An 18,907-nucleotide genomic window follows, 5' to 3' on the forward strand; every position below is an offset into this window, starting at 1 on the left:
TATTTGCCAACTGCGTGATTTATTTGCTGTTCATCTGTATTTTGTCTTTGCAGGCTTTGTGATCTGACTTTATTTTCATTGTTCCTCTTCATATACAGGTTTCATACCTAGTGGGAGGGAAAGTGTGTTCTTTCCTTTAGTTTTCAAGCTGCTCTAGCCAATGGATTTCAGTGGAATTTGCATTACAATATGACTTTTTCTTCAGTAGAAACGTTTGCTTACAATTTATAAAGCATTTTGGGCAAGTTTTAGAAATTTAGAAAATATAGTACAAAGAAGCTTTTAAAAAAATCCATAATGTAGCCACATAAGGTGAGCCACTTTTATTTTTTTATTTTAATTTTTTTCAGTATATGAAATTTATTGTCACATTGGTTTCCGTACAACACCCAGTGAAGGTGAGCCACTTTTAACGTTTGTATGTGTTTAATACCTTCATGCATTTTCATATATGTTAGATAACGTTTCCTTTTTGTTCATGGACCTTTATTATCATTTTGTGGTGTTATTATGATTTCTTTATAAGCATAATTACAACTTTTTTTTATTAATGTTTATTCTTTTTTTGAGAGACAGAGACAGAGCGGGAGCATAAACATAATTTTAAATGAGTGCTTAATATTCCAGTTACGGCATAATAATTTTACATGATTACTTCCATGTTGTTTGGCTTTTTGCTCAGCAATTGCTGTGGAGTGCATCTCTGTGCACAAAGCTTTTATTAATGTTTATTTTTGAGAGAGAGGTACAGAGTGCGAGTGGGGGAGGGGCAGAGAGCGACAGACACAGAATCCGAAGCAGGCTCCAGGCTCCGAGCTGTCAGCATGGAGCCTGATGCGGAGCTTGAACTCACAAACTGCGAGATCATGACCTGAGCTGAAGTCAGACACTCAGTCGACTGAGCCAGCCAAGTGCCCCACAAAGCTTTTTTTATACAAGATTATTTAGGGGCTGGGTCTGTGTGCTCCAAACAATGTAACGTGGTTGAGCAAAATTCAGTCACTTACTTATTCAGATTAATACCTATTTAGTGCCCACTATGATACAACCTTTAGGAAACTTGTTAAAGAGGAAAAGGCAAATGAGTGGGCAATATTCATACAGTGTAAGAATTTTTATCTCAGAGGTAGGTATCGAATGATATGGCAGCACATAATTAGGGAAGAGGCGAGGAGATAGGGAAGCCTTCTTGCAGGAAATATGTCTGGGCGGACTCAGAAGGAGAGCTGGTGGACAGCCAGTGAAGAACGGGGGAGGGCATCTTGGGCAGTGAAACAGCATATTCAAAGGCTCAGCGTTGTGAGAAGCATGGGAGCAATGTAATTTTTCTGCTTACCTATATGAAGAAGGGTCTAAATGGTGTATACAAAAATTCCCTGAGGAAATATGCAGCTTTATAAATGAAATATCAAATGAGAGACAGCATGGTATCGTGGGCTGGGCAGGGCCTCGGAAGTCAGATCAAGGTTCCATTGAATTCAGATGTAGGAATGGAAGTTAGAAGCTAAGAGGGGGTAATAAAGAAGAGAGAGAAAGGGCCCAACAGCACTTTCCTGTCTTTCCCATTTACTTCTAATGGTCACTATTCAGTGACTGGCTGTAAGTGGAGGAGGTGTGGCATCTCCTGGAGTATTCGAAGCACGCCTGGGCCCCTCAAGAGTTGTGAAGAAGCCCATAATCCCAGCCCTTGGCGAAGTGGTCCCTGGCTTAGATGATGAAGAAAACCCAGAGCTCCACCCCTAGCTGATGCATGGCCCCAGCCTCATTCTATGCTGGCCTAACCCCCAAAAGCAGATAACAAGGTCCTGCCATCATTGTCTTCTGTCCCACTCTGCAGGCCACACAGGACTTGGGCAAGGTCAATGACTTCCACAAAGCAAGCTGGCAAGTTCCTAGGATTTCAGGCCACACCTGAAGCATTTCACATTTTTATTCACTTAACAGATTGCCCTTTTGCTCTTTGGGTTGAGCTGAGCGTGCATTCCAGAAGGGCAATGGAGTGCATATACTGAAAAGAACCTGCCTCCATAAATAGCCTTTAGCACCTTCTTTCCTTATAGAATGTCTAGACTTCAGCTGAGTTTTAGGTGTTTTTTTTCCCCCCTATCCTCATAGAAGGCTCTAGATCTAATTTTTTAGTTCTTTGACTCTTCAGCTCTAACTTTCAGATTTGTTTTCATGCGTTGATTTTATCTTCTCACCTTTAGGAAAACATGATACAGGATGTGATTCAGCTGAATCCACACTTAGCATTTCTAAAGCGGGTATTTTTGTACCTTAGTGTGTGAGGCTTGTGAAGAAGGAGAGAGATTTTTACTTTCCATAAAATTTCTTGCTCCACGGTTTCTTAACTAGGGGTTTTCATCACACACCCTTTGGGTGAGATGTTTAGGTTTTGTGGGTTCTAAGCCAGCCAATAATGTCATGAAATCGACCACTGTGTCAATGTTGTGCTTCTGGGTGGTCGTGTCCTTCAAAACACATAAGACACTCAACCAACTAAACGAGTTGAGTTCAGAGATGTTGGCTCGGAGGAAAAGGAGGATCACATTGAGATCATTGATGGGGCATCCCAGCATCTTTCTGCTGAGGAGATCGAAAGCTGGCAGCATCTCATAGATGGATAGGAGCCGTTTGTCCCACCGACATAGTCGTGTGAGGTTGTATATTATCACTGGAACCAATAGGGTGTATATTGTTAAACTGGAGAGACTAACAATTTGCAAAATGGACAGAGAGGTCAGCCTGCATGTGATCAGATGGGGCACGTGGGTCTCATCACTTAGGAGGCCTGTCTTGATGGAACAGCTGAATTCCTCTTGGAAGAAGACATCCAGGTGGAAGTGGCCAAGGTACAGGTAGATGGCTGAGGTGAAGAGGAGCAGGAGGGAGTTCCTCAGGAGGTAGGTGGCCACCAGGCAATGTGAGCGCTGCTTACAGGCCAGGTACCGCTCTAGCAAGGGGAATTCAAAGTATCGTTCTTTCCGAGCCCTGGGCAGGGGAAGAAAGGAGGCAGGGTGAGGAGAGACCACTTGGAACCATATCTGAGAGAGCCACGTGGGGCAGTAATGGAATCTGTGTATGCCACGTGGCGTTCTTGGCTCACATGAAAGTCTGCCTTCCTGGAGCATAACCACCCCTCTCCCTAAAGAGACGTGTGAGTATGTCTTAATTTTCCAGCTGATGAGTGCAATGTGGTCAACCCAGGGAATGATCAGTGAATAACAAATGGCCACACTGGATTTCTGCCCAGCAGAGCAGACTAAACCTGTAAGCCGAAACAGGATCCTTAGGAAGCAATAAGCGTATTAAATTAGCACTGGACGGGGAGTCTAAATAACCACGTTCTGGTGCTTGGTCTGTATACTGTGTGTATGATTTTTAGGCCAACCCACCCATTTTATAAAAATAAACATGCTCACAAATATTTGTTGAGAGCTGTGGTGTTCAGGCACATGTAAGCCAGTCTCTGCTCTGAAGGAGCTTGCCGGCTGCCTTGTGGGGAAGGGGCGGATAAGGTACGCCAATAGGAAATAATAGTAGTGCTTAATTTGTTGCTAAAATGGTGGGTACAAACCACGGTGTTGTACAAGTGAGGAGAGAGGTACCAGCACGGGCTGGAGTGTTCAGAAACCTTTATGGAGAATATTGTCTTGGAGCTGGATGGAGAGGTGGATGGAGTTCAGAAAGACACACAGGAGAGGAACGTTTTTCAGAGGATGGAGAACGTGCACACACACAAGACAGAATATGCTCCCAAATCTCAGTTCAACGCTCCTGTTGGTGGAGCCTACCTTGGCTGCCCTATTTAAAATGGCACCACTCCACAACCTTCCAGCTTTCCTGACCCCCATACTTGGCTTTGCTCCCCCGCTCCCATACCACTTATCTTCTGCCAGATGATTTGCTATGTGTTGTGTGTATTTGTTGTCTGTTTCCCCTCCGTAGAATGTGAGTCCCTATATGGGTAGGTATACCTTTGTCCCCTCCCCACCCCTGCCTCTGACACACACAAGGCACACTGATGGGTCTGGAGCACCCAGAACAGTGCTGGGGCCACAGTAAATTAGGCATGAATGGCTAATCAGGAGAAGAGGAGGAGACTGCCTGGGTAAAGTGGGAGGTTTCTGTCACTCGGTGGTCAGAGGTGTGAAAAAGTAGAGGGCCTTGGGAAAATATGTGGGAGAGTTTGGGTTTTTTCCTGCAGGCATGGGGGGAGGTTCTGAGCAGGGGAATGGTATACAAAAGTGGTACATTAGAGAGATTAACCCCTTTGTGACGCAGGATGTTCATCTATAAACTAAGGAAGAGTCCTTTCTGTCCTCCCTGTACAGAAATGATGGAAAGTTAGTGAGATGGTGTGTTAAACTCTTTGGGTTCATGAGAAGGACGGTACAGAGGATAGTTTGACGATGACCCTGCACGCCATGTTAACGCTCAACTGAGGCCTTCAGAAATGGGTGGGAGAGACAACTCACTTTTCCAGCTCATCCCAGAAAACATGGGGGTCTGAGCTTTTCTGCCGGATCTTCAACATGTGCTGCACCAGGCGGATGGAACGATTGTAGGATTTGTCCAGTTCGCTGATGATGAAGAGCAGATCCGAGCTGAGGGCCGGCTGGGCTGCATACTGCCACAGCAGAACAGGCAGGTACATGACCACAGCCAAGGCCAGCAGGGAGTAGGGCAGGGCCTGTGGGGTGAGAGTGAGCTGAGGAGGGGGCCCCAGTGTGTAGAGAGAGCTCTGAGAGAGGGGCTCTCATTCCCTGCTTCCTGCATCGGGGAAGGAAGGCGGTGGGGGGAATGAGCCACCACAGGCCCAGGACATAAGGCTGTCTACTGACCTGGCTGAGTATGTTGAAGCCCAGAGGAGAAGGTTTGCTGAATCTCCATGTTCCCCAGCTGCACTCCTCAGATCTGGGGTCTGTGTAGGTATGTAGGAGCCCAGGGAGGACAAGGGGAGGGAGAGGGATATAAGGAGGGAAAGAGGGAGACAGAAGGTGGGGGAGAGCAACAGAGAACCACGAGAGTCCCTCCGTTCCCCATGCATGTTAGCCTGGGTCTCTAAGCAGAGACCATGGCCAGCAGTGGTCATGGCATCACATCCTAGGGGAGAGTGTCTGCCTTCTTAATCTTCCACCTCTCTTTCTTTGACTCCTCCAAGTTCTTATGGCCAGACACCCAGAGTCTGTTAGCTTTCAAAGTCCATTCAGGGGCCTCAACATGGCTGACTTTGGCTTAGACCCTCCAGAGAGGGGATGAAATCCCAAAGCCTCCACGCTGCCTTCCCTAGTTCCTCTCGTGTGCAGTTCTGTTTTCATCTCTGCGTTCGTGGCCGTGCCAAACGACACCAGGCACTGTCTTGGAATACTTTGGGGCTATTCCTGTTCTGTATGTATACAAGCTGACGTTGACGAATGGGTGAGTCTGGTGTCCTCAACTATACAATTTACCACCTGAGGACTTTTCCCTACCACACCCAACAGGGGCTGGGCCGCTATTTTACCCACAGTAGAAACTCAACTTGGTTTTTTTTTTGTTTTTTTTTTTAACGTTTTTATTTTTGAGACAGAGAGAGACAGAGCATGAACGGAGGAGGGGCAGAGAGAGAGGGAGACACAGGATCGGAAGCAGGCTCCAGGCTCCGAGCCATCAGCCCAGAGCCCGACGCGGGGCTCGAACTCACGGACCGTGAGATCGTGACCTGAGCTGAAGTCGGACGCTTAACCGACTGAGCCACCCAGGCGCCCTGTAAAACTCAACTTGTTAAAGGCTTTTTAAGCTCATTTGTGCCAGGTGCTTGACATGCATTATTTCATTTGCTCTTCACAAAGATGCTGTCAGGTAGGTACTATTAGTATCTCTATTTTACAGATAAGAAAATTGAGGCATGAAAAGGTTAAGTAAGCCATACAGGGTTATACATCTCGTGGATGGCTGAGCAGGATCAGGAACTAGGCAGTCTGATTTAGGAGCTCATAAGAACTACTTAACTATAGCTTCTCCTGAACAACGGTTGCCTTTTATTTTGGAGGAGAATTTGAGGAAAAAGAGGGAGGATGCATATTTGGTTGCAGCTAGATGGAAGAAAGTGTGTGTGTGCGTGTGTGTGTTTCTGAACTAAACACGAGAGACATGTTAGGAAAACTATACTAATCCACGAGAAAAATTAGAACCTTTTCATTCCTGTTCTAAGACATGGCATTTCTTGAAGATAAGCATCACCCCCAGAGATTCTGTTTCAGTAGGTTTGAAGTGGAACCAGAGAATCTGGGTTTAAAGAGCTGTCAGGCAATCCTGGTGGTCAGACAGTTTGACTCTTTTCACATTCGAATCCCCTCTGCAGTATCTTGCCCTTGTTGCCATCTGGATCCTGTTTGAATACTTCCACTGACAGACACCCCATGAACTCTTTCCATTAAGTCTGTAGTTTTGCCTGGGTCCCAGACCTGTGCGGCCTTTTGAGGCCTTGTAAATTGTCATAACTTAAAAATGTCACCAGTGACTTCCAATTCAACATTGTGAATTGGACACACACGTGACTTCTCCCTCACGAAGCCCCACTAGCATGGCACTAAAGGGATAAAAAAGACATAATTCTCCAAGGACAAGGAAAACAGGAGACAAGAGCAAGAAAATGTTGCAAACTGGAAAGCAGTCGTCTGCTAGAAAATAGCAGCCTGTTTGGGGGGTAGGGAGATGGGAGTTGAGGCAGGCCAAGCAAGCTGTTTTTGCACCACAGAACTAGAAAGACTCAAGAGTTGCAGATATGAGGTACGTCTGAAAATGGGGGTACAGGTGGGGTTGCAAACAGGAATATTGAAAAAACAGGCCCACAGATCTTCCCTATAATATGATGCACTTTTCAAGTGACTGCCCTTTCCATCCGCTGGCAGAATCAATCTGCCTGTGGTTGGCTCTTTGGAAACATTAAACCAAAGAGTTTCTGCACTTGGGTCCATTGAGGGCAGGGGAACAAACTTGAGAACCATGTTAGTTGAAGTGACTACTGAGTGCTGAGACCCACAGTTGAGGCCCTAGAGTGTTGGTAACCGAGTTTAATACCAACTGCCACCCTGGATCCACACAATTAACGATCCAGTGATGCTTTTTGGGAATCAGCTCAAGAGAAAGGATTACAGATACCGATATTTGAGGTTTTCCCAATGAAATGGCCTGAAGGGTTCACTGTAAACAGAAGGCTGCTGGTCAGCCAGCCTCACCTATAGGCACAAAGCTTCCAATCAGATAAAAGTGGGCAACCAAAGATCACCAGACATTTGAAGAAACATGAGAGTCAATGACAAAAGAAAAAAAAAACATGGGGTGGGGTGGCAAAGAGGCAAGAGAGAAGATAATGATGTGGTTCTAGCCTGCTCCACCCTGCCACGAAGCAGCGTGATGGAGCCCAGCTTACTTTACCTTGTGAGGCCACAGGGATTTCATCTTGTTCTGGCCAAGCTCATCCTGTTCGTGGTGAATAAGTGAGTCCCAGCAGGAACCGTCCACGTAGGCGGCCTGCCGGATGCTGAAGTTACTGGGAGAGAAGCATCGGATGGGGGGCCCTGGAATAAGAACACAGCTTGGAGGCAGCCTGGAGTTGGGAGTGGAGGAATGGGGACCCAGAGGACTATCAGCTGAGAGCCTTCCAGGGGATGCCTCCAGCGCTCCGCCAGTCTTTTTTATCTGGCAGGCACTTTCTTATTCCCAGGCCCCAGTTTCAGGTTGTGCACTGCAGCGTCACCATAGGCCTGTTTGGCTCAGCTCCCTCAATGCACTGGCTCCCCTTTGACGTGGGTTCTTCCCTCTCAAAGCTTCCCTTGGAGTCCCAGACACGCGGGCAGCAGGGGCGCCCCACACTCCTGTGGTTTGGTGGTGACTTCTCCTTCCTGAGAGAACTGGCATCTTTTAGGTTCTAAAATTTAGAGGATTAATGGCCTGTTTCTGAGCCCAATCAAGGGAAAGGGTGAGCAGGAAGTCCTGAAAGGGAAAGGGCTCGGAGGGAGAGTTTTGTTTTTCCATGTTTCTCCAGAGAGAGGTGGAAGGGGGAACCAATGTTTCTCTCCATCTTGTGGGGGAATGAAGAGGCAGTGGGAGGTTGACATACCTCTTTGGGAAACATAGTAAGCTAATCGTATAGCCAGAAAAGAAAGCCAGAAATCCCAATCCTCAGGAAGTCCACCTTTTCTTTAATAGAGGTAGGAAATTTGCTGAGTTAATCTAGTGCCTAGAACACCAGGTCTGTGTGTTTGTTAATGTGTGTGTGTGTGTGTGTGTGTGTGTGTGTGTGGCCACGGGCTGTGGGAAAGAAGGAATGGATTTATTTAGCACCTATGATATGTCAGTCTTTTAACATATGTCCTTAAATCAGAAACCCTGGAGGTGGAGAGTAGGCAGAAGGCTCTGAGACAGTAAGAGACTCATCTAAAGCATGGCCAACTAAGACCTTTAGCGGTCCTAGGTCCTGAAAAGAATATGGATCCCTGATCTCTCTAGATCCATATGAAAATCAAAATAAAAGTTTAATTATTGCAGTGACATAAAATATATTAATACTGAAATTAAAGCTAAATATTTTTACTACAAAAGTTCGGAAATGGCTTTCAAAATTTTTGGTGCCTCTGCTCTGCTGGTGCCCTAAATTCATGCATAGTCTGCTTTTTGGGTAATGCCCAGGCCAAAGTCATGACACCCGGACAATATGGGAGCCACTTCGGAGTCCATGCAAAGAGTGAAACAAAGTGGGGTCTCTCATACACTGGGTCTTGGAGGCTACTTACCGGAAGAGAACTCCTGGGCAAATGCTAGGGACATCAGCAACAAGGGGAAGCCCACAGCTATGAACTTGACCATGCGGTCCAGGGGAAGTTCCAGGTGCAGTCCTTTGAGGCGCGGTCCCCTACGGTCGGGCAGCAGGGCATCTGATAGCATGTACTCTGCAGCTGTGTGTGCGAGTGACATGGTGCCGCTGACCTTTGGGGTGCAGAGGCCGCAGGAAGGGTCCCAGGACTGCGGTGTGGGGAGATGGCAGCTTCAGGCAGCTGGCTTTGAGCAGACAGTGCCTGCGGCCCCAGCCTCACGGAGATCTGTGCTAGGAGCAGGCACTGGTTCTCTAAATAACTGGCCAGGCCCTGAGCCAGGCATGTGGTAATTAGAGGGAGGCATAGCTTAGTGGGTCCTCACTGGAGGAGGGTCGGGCTTCAGCTGGGGCTGGTGCCAGGCCGCTCTCTCTGGGTTGTCCCTGAGCACATGGAGTCCCGTGGCTTTATGCTGCCCTCTCATTAATAAAGTATTTTTGGTGGGGTGGTGGAGAGAAGGAGAGTTGTGGAGCCAGGCCCCCCCCCCCCCCCGCCATGTAATTGGTGTGGAATTTGGGTGGAGATTGCTTAAATGTGGTGAAGGCCCTCATTTTGTGGTCTGTGTGGGAGAGGAGCCCCCAACACCCAGCTAGGATTGTTGCTCTTACATAGTATTCTTTGTCTTGCTGGTGATTTTTGCTTTGGGCCCAGGATCTTTCCCAGAAACTACTCTATATTTGCTGTTAAATTTCCTTCCTGGCCTCTGGTCTTTTCCTACAATGTTTCAGCCACAATTTTACAATTTATGCATATGTACATTTTTGTTTGTTTTGGTATTTTTTAGCCCCCTTTGTTTTTTTTTTTTTTTTTTGCTTTCTCCAAAATTTTATTTATTTATTTATTTATTTTTTAATATTAGAAAATCTATTAATCAAGATATTTTTTTTAATGTTGTGTTCATTCTTTCATTTCTTTTTTTTTATTTTTTTATTTTTTTATTTTTTTAATATATGAAATTTACTGTCAAATTGGTTTCCATACAACACCCAGTGCTCATCCCAAAAGGTGCCCTCCTCAATACCCATCACCCACCCTGCCCTCCCTCCCACCCTGCCCTCCCTCCCACCCCCCATCAACCCTCAATTTGTTCTCAGTTTTTAACAGTCTCTTATGCTTTGTTTTAGCCCCCTTTGAATCTCTAGGAGGCTGGGAGATGGGTGGCAGTATTGAATAGTGGAAAGAATAGGACCTTTAAAATTTGCAGGGAAAAGTCTCCCACTGGAGACCTAGCAGTACTCATTTTTTTATTGCTTGCCTTCAGGCAAGTCACTTTTGGCTCAGTGTTCTCCTCTATCAAATGATCTTACGTTGTAATCTTACAAGCTTGTGAGGATTGACTAAGAGTATTGTATGTGAAGGTGCTTTGCAAAGTACAAAGTGTAGAGCAAATGTCAACTCTATTTCAGTTTGGTGGAGTTGGGGGGGTGGAAAAGCACAGGGTACTTACTCTTGTCTCTGGTGCTACTTCTAGACTTGGCAAAGAGAGGCCCTGACCTTGGTCTTCACAGTGGCTGCCTCTGGCTGAATCCTTCTCACAGGCTAAGTGTCCATGGGGCTAAGGAGCTGTGACCTTTCAGAGCACATGCACCTGCTCTAGACCACTCTTCTAGTGCCTGAGACACTGTGATTCCCCCTCCAGGTGGCCCCATCCTGCTTCCAGGGCCTGTACAGGTCTTTTCCTCAGGTGCATCCTCCCAAGGGTAGATCATGCTGGTGGTGTGCACTCCTGGGCCTAAAAGATGGCTTGTTGTGGGGATTTGGATAGAATTTAGAAGTCGTGGGATGCCCACACATGCAATCGTGAGACTTCTTGCAATGTGGGACTTAGCTGGTTTGGGAAGAAGGATCTGAGGAGTCTGGGGATTCTAAATTCAAAACTGGCATTCCTGATCATTATGAAGGGTGTGTGTGTGTGTGTGTGTGTGTGTGTGTGTGTGTGTGAAGGCAGACAGACAGAACATATTTTATTTAACAGTTTGTTAGCTTGATCTATAACTTTAAAATGTATAGGTATATGGTATGTGGCCTTCTATTTAAACTGTTTTTCCTGGGCTCACAAATGTTTAGACTGGGCCTGCCTCTCTCTCCATCTCCAGGTTAGAGGCCAACTCTGATTTAGAGCTGCCCTGTGTTTGCTGAATGGAATGAGACAGGCATGGGAACAGGAGAAAAGATCCTTTCCTATTTCCCATTAGTATTTCCACACTCCCATTTCTGAATCTTTTCATAATGTGTGTTTTTGCCAATGTTTATTATTGGTTTGTATGCGTGTATTTTCTTTTGCCTAAATCAGTTTACATTTTGGAGAAGTATAATATACATACATTAATATGCATATATCATAAGCATAACGTTCAATAAACTTTCTTCTGATCAAAAAATAGAACCTTACTAACACCCCCAGAAATGCTTCCTTTTTTTAAAAAAATAATGTTTATTCATTTTTGAGAGACAGCGAGACACACAGCACAAGCGGGGGAGGGGCAGAGAGAGAGGGAGGCACAGAATCGGAAGCAGGCTCCAGGCTCTGAGCTGTCAGCACAGAGCTCGACGTGGGGCTCGAACCCATGAAGCACGAGATAGTGACCTGAGCTGAAGTCAGACTCTTAACCGACTGAGCCACCCAGGTGCACCCCCCACCAGAAGTGCTTCCTAAGTATCATTTCCCAAAGGGTAATCATTATGCTAACTTCTTTTTTTTAAATTTTTTAATGTTTATTTATTTTTGAAAGAGAGAGAGAGAGAGAGACAGAGCATGAGAGGGGGAGGGGCAGAGAGGGAGACACAGAATCCGAAGCAGGCTCCAAGCTCCAAGCTGTCAGCACAGAGCTCGATGTGGGGCTCGAACCCACGAACCGTGAGATCATGACCTGAGCTGAAGTCGGTCGCTTAAATGAGCCACCCAGGCGCCCCTACTTCTAATGGTATAAATTAGTTTTGTCTTCTTTATACTTTCTAGAAATGGAATCATATGTATATATTCTTTTGTGTCTGGCTTCTTCTTTTTTTTTTTAAATACAATTTATTGTCGAGTTGGTTAACATAGAGTGTATACAGGGTGCTCTTGGTTTTGGGGTTAGATTCCCATGATTTATCACTTACACACAACACCCAGTGTGTCTGGCTTCTTTTGCTCTACATCATATCCTCAATTTTGGGGTGGTTTCAGTTTGCTGAACTTTTGTTAAAGATTTTGCATTTATATTTACAAAAAAAAGCAAGCTTGATCTAATTTTTCTTTCTTGTGAGGGCTTTGGCACAATATGCTGGCCTCACTAAACGAATTACAAAGTGTTTCTTTATCTGTTATCTGGGAACGTTTGTGCAAGATTGATGTCAGTTCTCTCCACTAAATATTCGGAAGAATTTATTAGTGAAGCCATGTAGGCTTGGAGTTTTCTTTGTGGTGAAGTTTTAGTTAATGGACTCAGTTTCCTTGATAAATATTTGACTATTCAGATTTTCGGTTCTCTCTTCTACTAGCTTAAACGCACTACTTTTCTACTGCTGCAATAAAACTGTACTAAAAGTGAAGGCTTAAAACAGCGAGCATATTATTTCATTTTATCTCCTCATTTGCCTGTTGATGACCACTCACTTTGCTTTTAGAATCTTTAAGTCTCAGGACAGCATATACTTAACTTGTCTTAAGTGGTATCATACTGCTCTCTAGAAAGGCTTTGTTGCCTGGAGTTCATCTCAAAGATTCTGCAGATCGGAAATTTAAGAGCAGCCTAGCTGTGTTGTTCTGATTCAAAGTCTCTCATGAGGTTATAGTCAAGATGTCAGTTAGGGTCGCAGGCAACCAAAGCCTTCAGTGGGCCTAGAGGATCCAAATCCAAGCTCACCCAGTGATTACTGGCTGGAGTCTCAGTTCCTTGTTAGGTGTTGGCAGAGGCCTTAGTTTCTTACCATGTGGGCCTCTCTACAGGGCAACATGGCAGCTGGTTTTCGCAGAGCAGATGCTCCGAGAGAGAGAACAAACAGGAAGCTGTGCTGCCTTTTGTGACCTCACCTCTGAAGTCACAATGGCTGTTCCTATTTTTTTCGTATTCAGTAGAAGGAAGCCATGAAATCCAGCCCATATTCAAGGAAATTAGGCTCCACATTTTGAAAGGAGTGTCAAAAAAAAATTGTGGAATATTTTAAAACACTATAGGGGATTAGTTAAATTTTCCAGGAAATTGTCCATCTTTCATCCAAACTGTCAACTTTATTTCACATACCGATCTTTATAATATCTTCTTATTAAATTGCATCGATATTTTATTATGAAAGCATTTAAATATAAATCAAGGTTGAAAAGAATATACAGTGAATATCTGTAATGCTTCTACCATTAGCATATTTTACTCTGCTTGATTTTTTGCACATCTATCTATTCATCCCTCTATCTACCCTTCAATCTGTGTTATTTTTCTGGGTACGTGTCAAAGCAAATGGCAAATATTCACATGCTTGTCCCTAAATACTTCAGCATGCACATCGCTAATTATACTTCAATATTTGCAGCTTGTTTCTTTCTTTTTTTATTATATATAAATATATGTATATATTTAATGTTTATTCTTGAGAGAGAGAGACAGAGGGCTAGCAGGGGAGGGGCAGAGAAAGGGGGAGACGCAGAATGCTAAGCAGGCTCCAGGCTCTGAGCTCCAGGCTCCAGGCACAGACCCCGACATGGGGCTCGAACTCAAGAACCGTGTGTGAGGTCATGACCTGAGCAGAAGGCTGACACTTAACAGAGTGAGCCACCTAGGCACACCCCTGCCTTATTTTTTTTAGGTCTTTTTTTTTTTTTTTTTAATGTTTACTCTTGAGAGAGAGAGAGAGAGAGAGAGAGAGAGAGAGAGAGAGAGAGAGGAAGTGGGGGAGGGGCAGAGAGAGGGGAAGACACAGGCAGCTTGTTTCTTTCAAGATAAAATTGATACATTGATGCACAAAGCTTAAGCCTGCATACAGAGTTTGACAAATGCATACACCAGTGTAATCCACACCCACTCACGATTAGAATGTTATCTTCACTCCAGAAAATTCCATTTCATTTTTTTTTTAAGGATCCTAGTTTTCTGGTGAAAATCTCCACACTTTAATTCATCCCTTCTCGATTTTCTTGAGCCTATTAATCAGAGTTATTTTAAAACCCTTGCTACTAACTCCAGAACTGGGTGATCTGTAGACCTGCTTCTACTGTCTCCTTTTTGCATATGATTTTATCTCCTTGCAATTTTGCACTATATGCTGAACATTGTAGATAAAAGAACTGTAAGAACCAGAGATGCTAGGTAAGGCTATCTTTTGCCAGAGATGCTTCCTTTTTCTTTCGTCAGACACACAGGGCCAGACGTTGATCATTGAATTTCATCGGGGACTGAGGCGAGTTAGGTCTGTGCTGGAGTTTTAGTAAGATTCATTCTGCAGTCAGTTTTTTTTTTGTTCTGAAAGCCTGATCTTTCCAGGTTTTTGATTGAGAGTTTGTTGGGTCCTCTTAATCTCTGAAGGATTGTGAGAGGGTCTATTATCCTCTTTAGGGGATTTCAGTTTAATTATTTAACCTCCCACTGTATGTCAGTCTCACAATCTGGCACATGTTTTGAAGGAGAGACTGATTCGGTAAGTTTGTATCAGTGAGTTCAATGCAGGCTCACTCCCTGTGCAGTGTCTTTGTTTCCTAATTATCACTAGTGGGGGAGATTTCACTTTTGTTCTAGTCCACCAATACTCAGTAAACGTCCTATGGGGAAGACTAGGAATGTGTTTAAGTCCCTCAAATTTCCAATTGTTGTTCCACCCTCATAACAACAGCCCTGACGGTTCATTTTAACCCCAACATAGGCCCTTCGCCTAGACCAAAACCAATGGTGAGCTGGCATCCGGAAACAGAAAATTCCTAGAGATTGTACTCTTACCTTGAAATGGTTCTGTCCCCTCTTGAAGTTTAATTCATCGTGTCCTCATTTTCTGCATAGCTTCCTGATATCCTGATAACAAAACATAATGTTTTGTAATTGATATAGGCTTTTCTGTTGCTTGCAGAAACATTTCCCTGCCATGACATGACATGACATGACATGACATGACATGACATGACTGAGCTTTACCCAAAAACCTATGTACTATAAATATTCATAAGTGATTTTGTTTTAAATCTCATTTCTTTTAAAAAAATGTTTTTTTATGTTTATTTATTTTTGAGAGAGAGAAACAGCAGGGGAGGGGCAGAGACAGAGGGAGACACAGAATCCTAAGCAGACTCCAGGCTCTGAGCCGTTAACACAGAGCCCAACACAGGGCTTGAACCCAAACAGTGAGATCATAACCTGAGCTGAAGTCTGATGCCCAACCAACTGAGCCACCCAGGCGCCCTGATTTTAAATCTCATTGTTTCTTTTTATTTTGACTGAGCCCTGTACCTCTAAAGTTGATACATATTGCTATGTTCACAGCTTATCTGTTGTTTCTACTGCAGCAGAATACTTCATTTTACCTCATTTGCCTGTTGATGAACACTCATTTTGCTTGCCCTCCTGTTCCATAGAAAATGTACATTTCCCCTTGTGGTCCTTCAAGACAATTCAATTGGCATATGTAACCAGGACCTTGGAATTTTAGGTCATAGGGCAGCATATAGTTACCTTGTCTTAAGCAGTTTCGTATTGCTCTCTAGAATGGCTGTGGTGCATAAAGTTTCTTATATCCCCACATCTTCACCGACAGTTAGCACCATTCAACTTTAAAATTTTTGTCAGTCTGGGGGTGCCTGGGTGGCTCAGTTGGTTAAGCATCCGATTCTTTTATTTTTATTTTATTAAATTTTTTTAATGTTTATTTATTTTTGAGAGAGAGAGAGAGAGAGAGAGAGAGAGAGACAGAGAGAGGCAGAGAGAGAGGGAGACACAGAATCTGAAGCAGGCTCCACGCTCGGAACCTGACACAGGGCTTGAACTCACAAACCTTGACATCATAACCGGAGCCAAAGCCAGATGTTAACTGACTCGCCACCCAGGTGCCCCTTAAGCATCTGACTCTTGATTTCAGCTCAGCGCGTGATCCCAGGGTTGTGAGATTGAACCCCGCATCAGACTCTGCGCTGACAGTGTGAACCTGCTTGGGATTCTTTCCTTCCCTCTCTTTCTGCCCTTCCCCCCACTCATGCACTTGCACTCTCTCTCTCTCACTCTCAGAATAAATAAATAAACATAAAAAAATGTTTTTGGGTCAATCTGTTGAATGTAAAGCAGAGGTTCTCAAAGTGTGGTCCAGGAACCCCTGAGAGTACTTGAGGAGCTTTTAAGGGGTCCACAAGGTCAAAACTATTTCCGTACTAATATCAAGACACTATTTGGTCTTTGAACTCCCATTCTTGCATGAGAGTGTAGTAGTATTTTCCAGAGGCTGCATAATATGTGATATTTCAATGGACTGATTGCCAAGGCAGATATGAGATTCCTTCTATCTTCTACCAAACCAGATATTCAGAGATTTGCAAAATTGTAAAACAGGGTCACTTTTCTCACTAAGTTTTTATTTTATTTTGGAAAATATACTTATTTTTCACAAAAATATTTGTGTTAATATGGGATGGATTTATGATTTTATTTTAAAATGCATGAATAAAATAAAGATTTCCCATTTTCGTTTCTAACATGGTAAATATAAACTGACATAACTCACATGTACAAAAGCTCTTTGGGTCCTTGATATTTTTTATGAGTGCAAATTGAGATTAAAATGAGCTGTTGCTATAAAGTGATATCTCATCACATCAATTTGCATTTCTTTTGATACATGAACACGTTGAGTATCTCTTCATATGTGCATTAATTATTTCTGTGTAACAAACAAAGGTTTATTATCCCTTAGTTTCTGTAGGTCTAGAGTTTGGTAGCAGCTTAGTTGGGCTGCTCTGGTTCTCACAAGGTTAAAGTCAACAGATTGGCTGGGGCTCTGGTCATATGAAGGTTTGAGTGGGGTTGGATGATTTGCATTCCAGATGGCTCACTCACGTGGCTGTTGGGAGAAAGCCTCGTTGTGTCAGGCAGCTTCACTTCCTCACCACATGACTCCCCATAGGGCCGACTGAGTGTTCTCACTACATAGGAGCTGGCTTCTCCTATGGCAAGTGACCTGAGAGCGAAAAGGGAGATGCATGAATGCATCAGGCCCATAGAAAAATCTCAGAGCTTTTGCTGAAGGCTTTGGACTTGCTCTCTGTGGAGCTGATGTGGAGGATGCTGGAGAGAAAAGGCCTAGGACACAGAGATTGTCAATCTAGTGACTCCGGTGTTGAATTAAGCCAAAAGGAAAATTGTCATATCAATATCATACATGCTAGTATATGAGAGAAGTAATGACTGATGAATAGCTCACAAAAGGACAATCTTCATACAAGGCATAGGGTCTGTGTGTGCGCCATTCAGTCCCATTACAAATCCTACAACTACCAACAGGGAACTGCCTTGATGGCGTCTGATGACAAAGTGTCATGGTCAGCATGTCCCCGTCAGCCATGACGAACACAAGCAAGGGACAGAGCTGTGACATGCTGTCCACAAATGGTGTTTTTCTCTGACACAAAGTTCATCAGTATCTTAGGGGTAATAATAGAGCAGTTGCCAAGATCAACCAATGAGAAACGTCTGATGAAGCGGCAAATGGGAGTGTGAAGCTGAGAAGTAAGAAATATGAGAGCAATCCAGACCAACCTCCCCACACGGTGCACCCTAGGAGAGGTGGGCTGGAGCCTTGGCTGCCTTGTGGAGTCCCCGAGGATTAACTCTGTCACCGTAGAGGGATTTTCTGCATCAATTCTCCTCCAGGTGGGAAGCCAGGTGGAGCAGCTGCCCCCACTGAACTGTTTCCTGTGTTTTACTCATCTCACTACTGCCAAGGTTTGTTAGGAATCAGATGAGTTGGACAGTGTTTTATTTTTTTTTTATTTTTATTTTTTTTTTATTTTTTAATATATGAAATTTGGACAGTGTTTTAGAGATCAGGGTGGTTAGAGGAAATGGTCAAGGCCCGGACATTTTACTGCCTACAACCTTTTCATACATTTAGAGATGAAAATTTTTGTGTTGTATTTCTTGGGTCTGGACATGTATTTTGCTTCAGAAATTTAATCTCCTTTTTGATATAGGCAATCCCAAAATATTCACCAGAACATGATAATGTAAAGCTGACATTATCCCAAATCCAGAGAGTACAGAGTGGTGTGGTTAAAGTTATACCATGTACTGAATGACAAGTCCTTATCTGCAAAGTGAGAAGTCAAAATATCAACTCTTAAGGTGTTCTGTAAACCCAAAATGGGATAATGCATATGGAATTTTTTTTTCAAATGCTCAGTTGCTATAGAAATATGAGTTGCCATCAGGCATCTGGAAATTGGTCTTAGATTTTCCCTGGTCCTGAAGCTCTATGATCCAATACAGCAGATGTTTGGAGAAGTTAATTACCAGCTAAATCAGAGGGCAGTAATTCAGGTGACAGCACCCCGTGGTCTCTCCTGAGAAACCTTTCAGAAAGGGGTACAGTCTGCACTCTGACAGGCCATGCATATCAGTGTTAATGGAGCTTGACTCATGGAATTTTGTTATTTATTTATTTCTTTTAAGTAGACTCTATGCTCAATGTGGGGCTTGAACTCATGACCCAGAGATCAAGAGTCACATGCTCTACCGACTGAGTCAGCCAGGTGCCCCAAGACTCACTGAATTTTAATGCACACAGATGTAAAATTTAGAAGAACATGTAGAAACTGTTTTAGGTGCCTGCATGTGGCATATGCATGACGTAGCCAAAGATAAAGGAGAGAAATAAAAGACAAGGGATTGTATACATCCATTAAAAAAGATGTATGTTATTAGTTATTTATTTATGAAAAATTATATATACATTAGTGAGGCACCTGGGTGGCTCAGTTGGTTAAGCGAAAAATTATATATACTTTGAGTATATGTATCGAAAATTTTTAAAAAGCAAAAAAGAAGTAGGATATAGTACTTTGTGTATTTATGCCAGTAACTAGGTTTTCTTAGCACGTGTAT

At 43.8% G+C, this 18,907-nt stretch overlaps 1 protein-coding gene across 1 annotated transcript; it reads right to left on the bottom strand.

Moving 5' to 3' along the window:
• Positions 1–1,915: 1,915 nt before the first annotated feature.
• Positions 1,916–8,961, bottom strand: PANX3 (pannexin 3). Its single transcript, XM_060607764.3, has 4 exons — positions 8,781–8,961; positions 7,423–7,700; positions 4,479–4,693; positions 1,916–2,991 (listed from the first exon to the last, which is right to left on the bottom strand). The coding sequence occupies exons 1-4, from the start codon at positions 8,959–8,961 to the stop codon at positions 2,352–2,354; spliced, it is 1,314 nt and encodes a 437-aa protein (XP_060463747.1). The 3' UTR covers positions 1,916–2,351.
• Between the last annotated feature and the right edge of the window lie 9,946 nt (positions 8,962–18,907).

Source organism: Panthera onca, chromosome D1 (assembly GCF_046562875.1).
Source record: "Panthera onca isolate mPanOnc1 chromosome D1, mPanOnc1 haplotype 2, whole genome shotgun sequence".
Taxonomy (NCBI): domain Eukaryota; kingdom Metazoa; phylum Chordata; class Mammalia; order Carnivora; family Felidae; genus Panthera; species Panthera onca.

Bases quoted from the DNA above. Each gene is read 5' to 3' on its own strand.
- PANX3 (XM_060607764.3), bottom strand. From the start codon at position 8,961: ATGTCACTCGCACACACAGCTGCAGAGTACATGCTATCAGATGCCCTG. The intron at 7,701-8,780 runs GTAAGTAGCCTC...CCTGGGAATAAG, and splicing joins TGCCCAGGAGTTCTCTTCCG to AAAGTGCCTGCCAGATAAAA. The intron at 4,694-7,422 runs GTAAAGTAAGCT...CTCACCCCACAG, and splicing joins AATCCCTGTGGCCTCACAAG to GCCCTGCCCTACTCCCTGCT.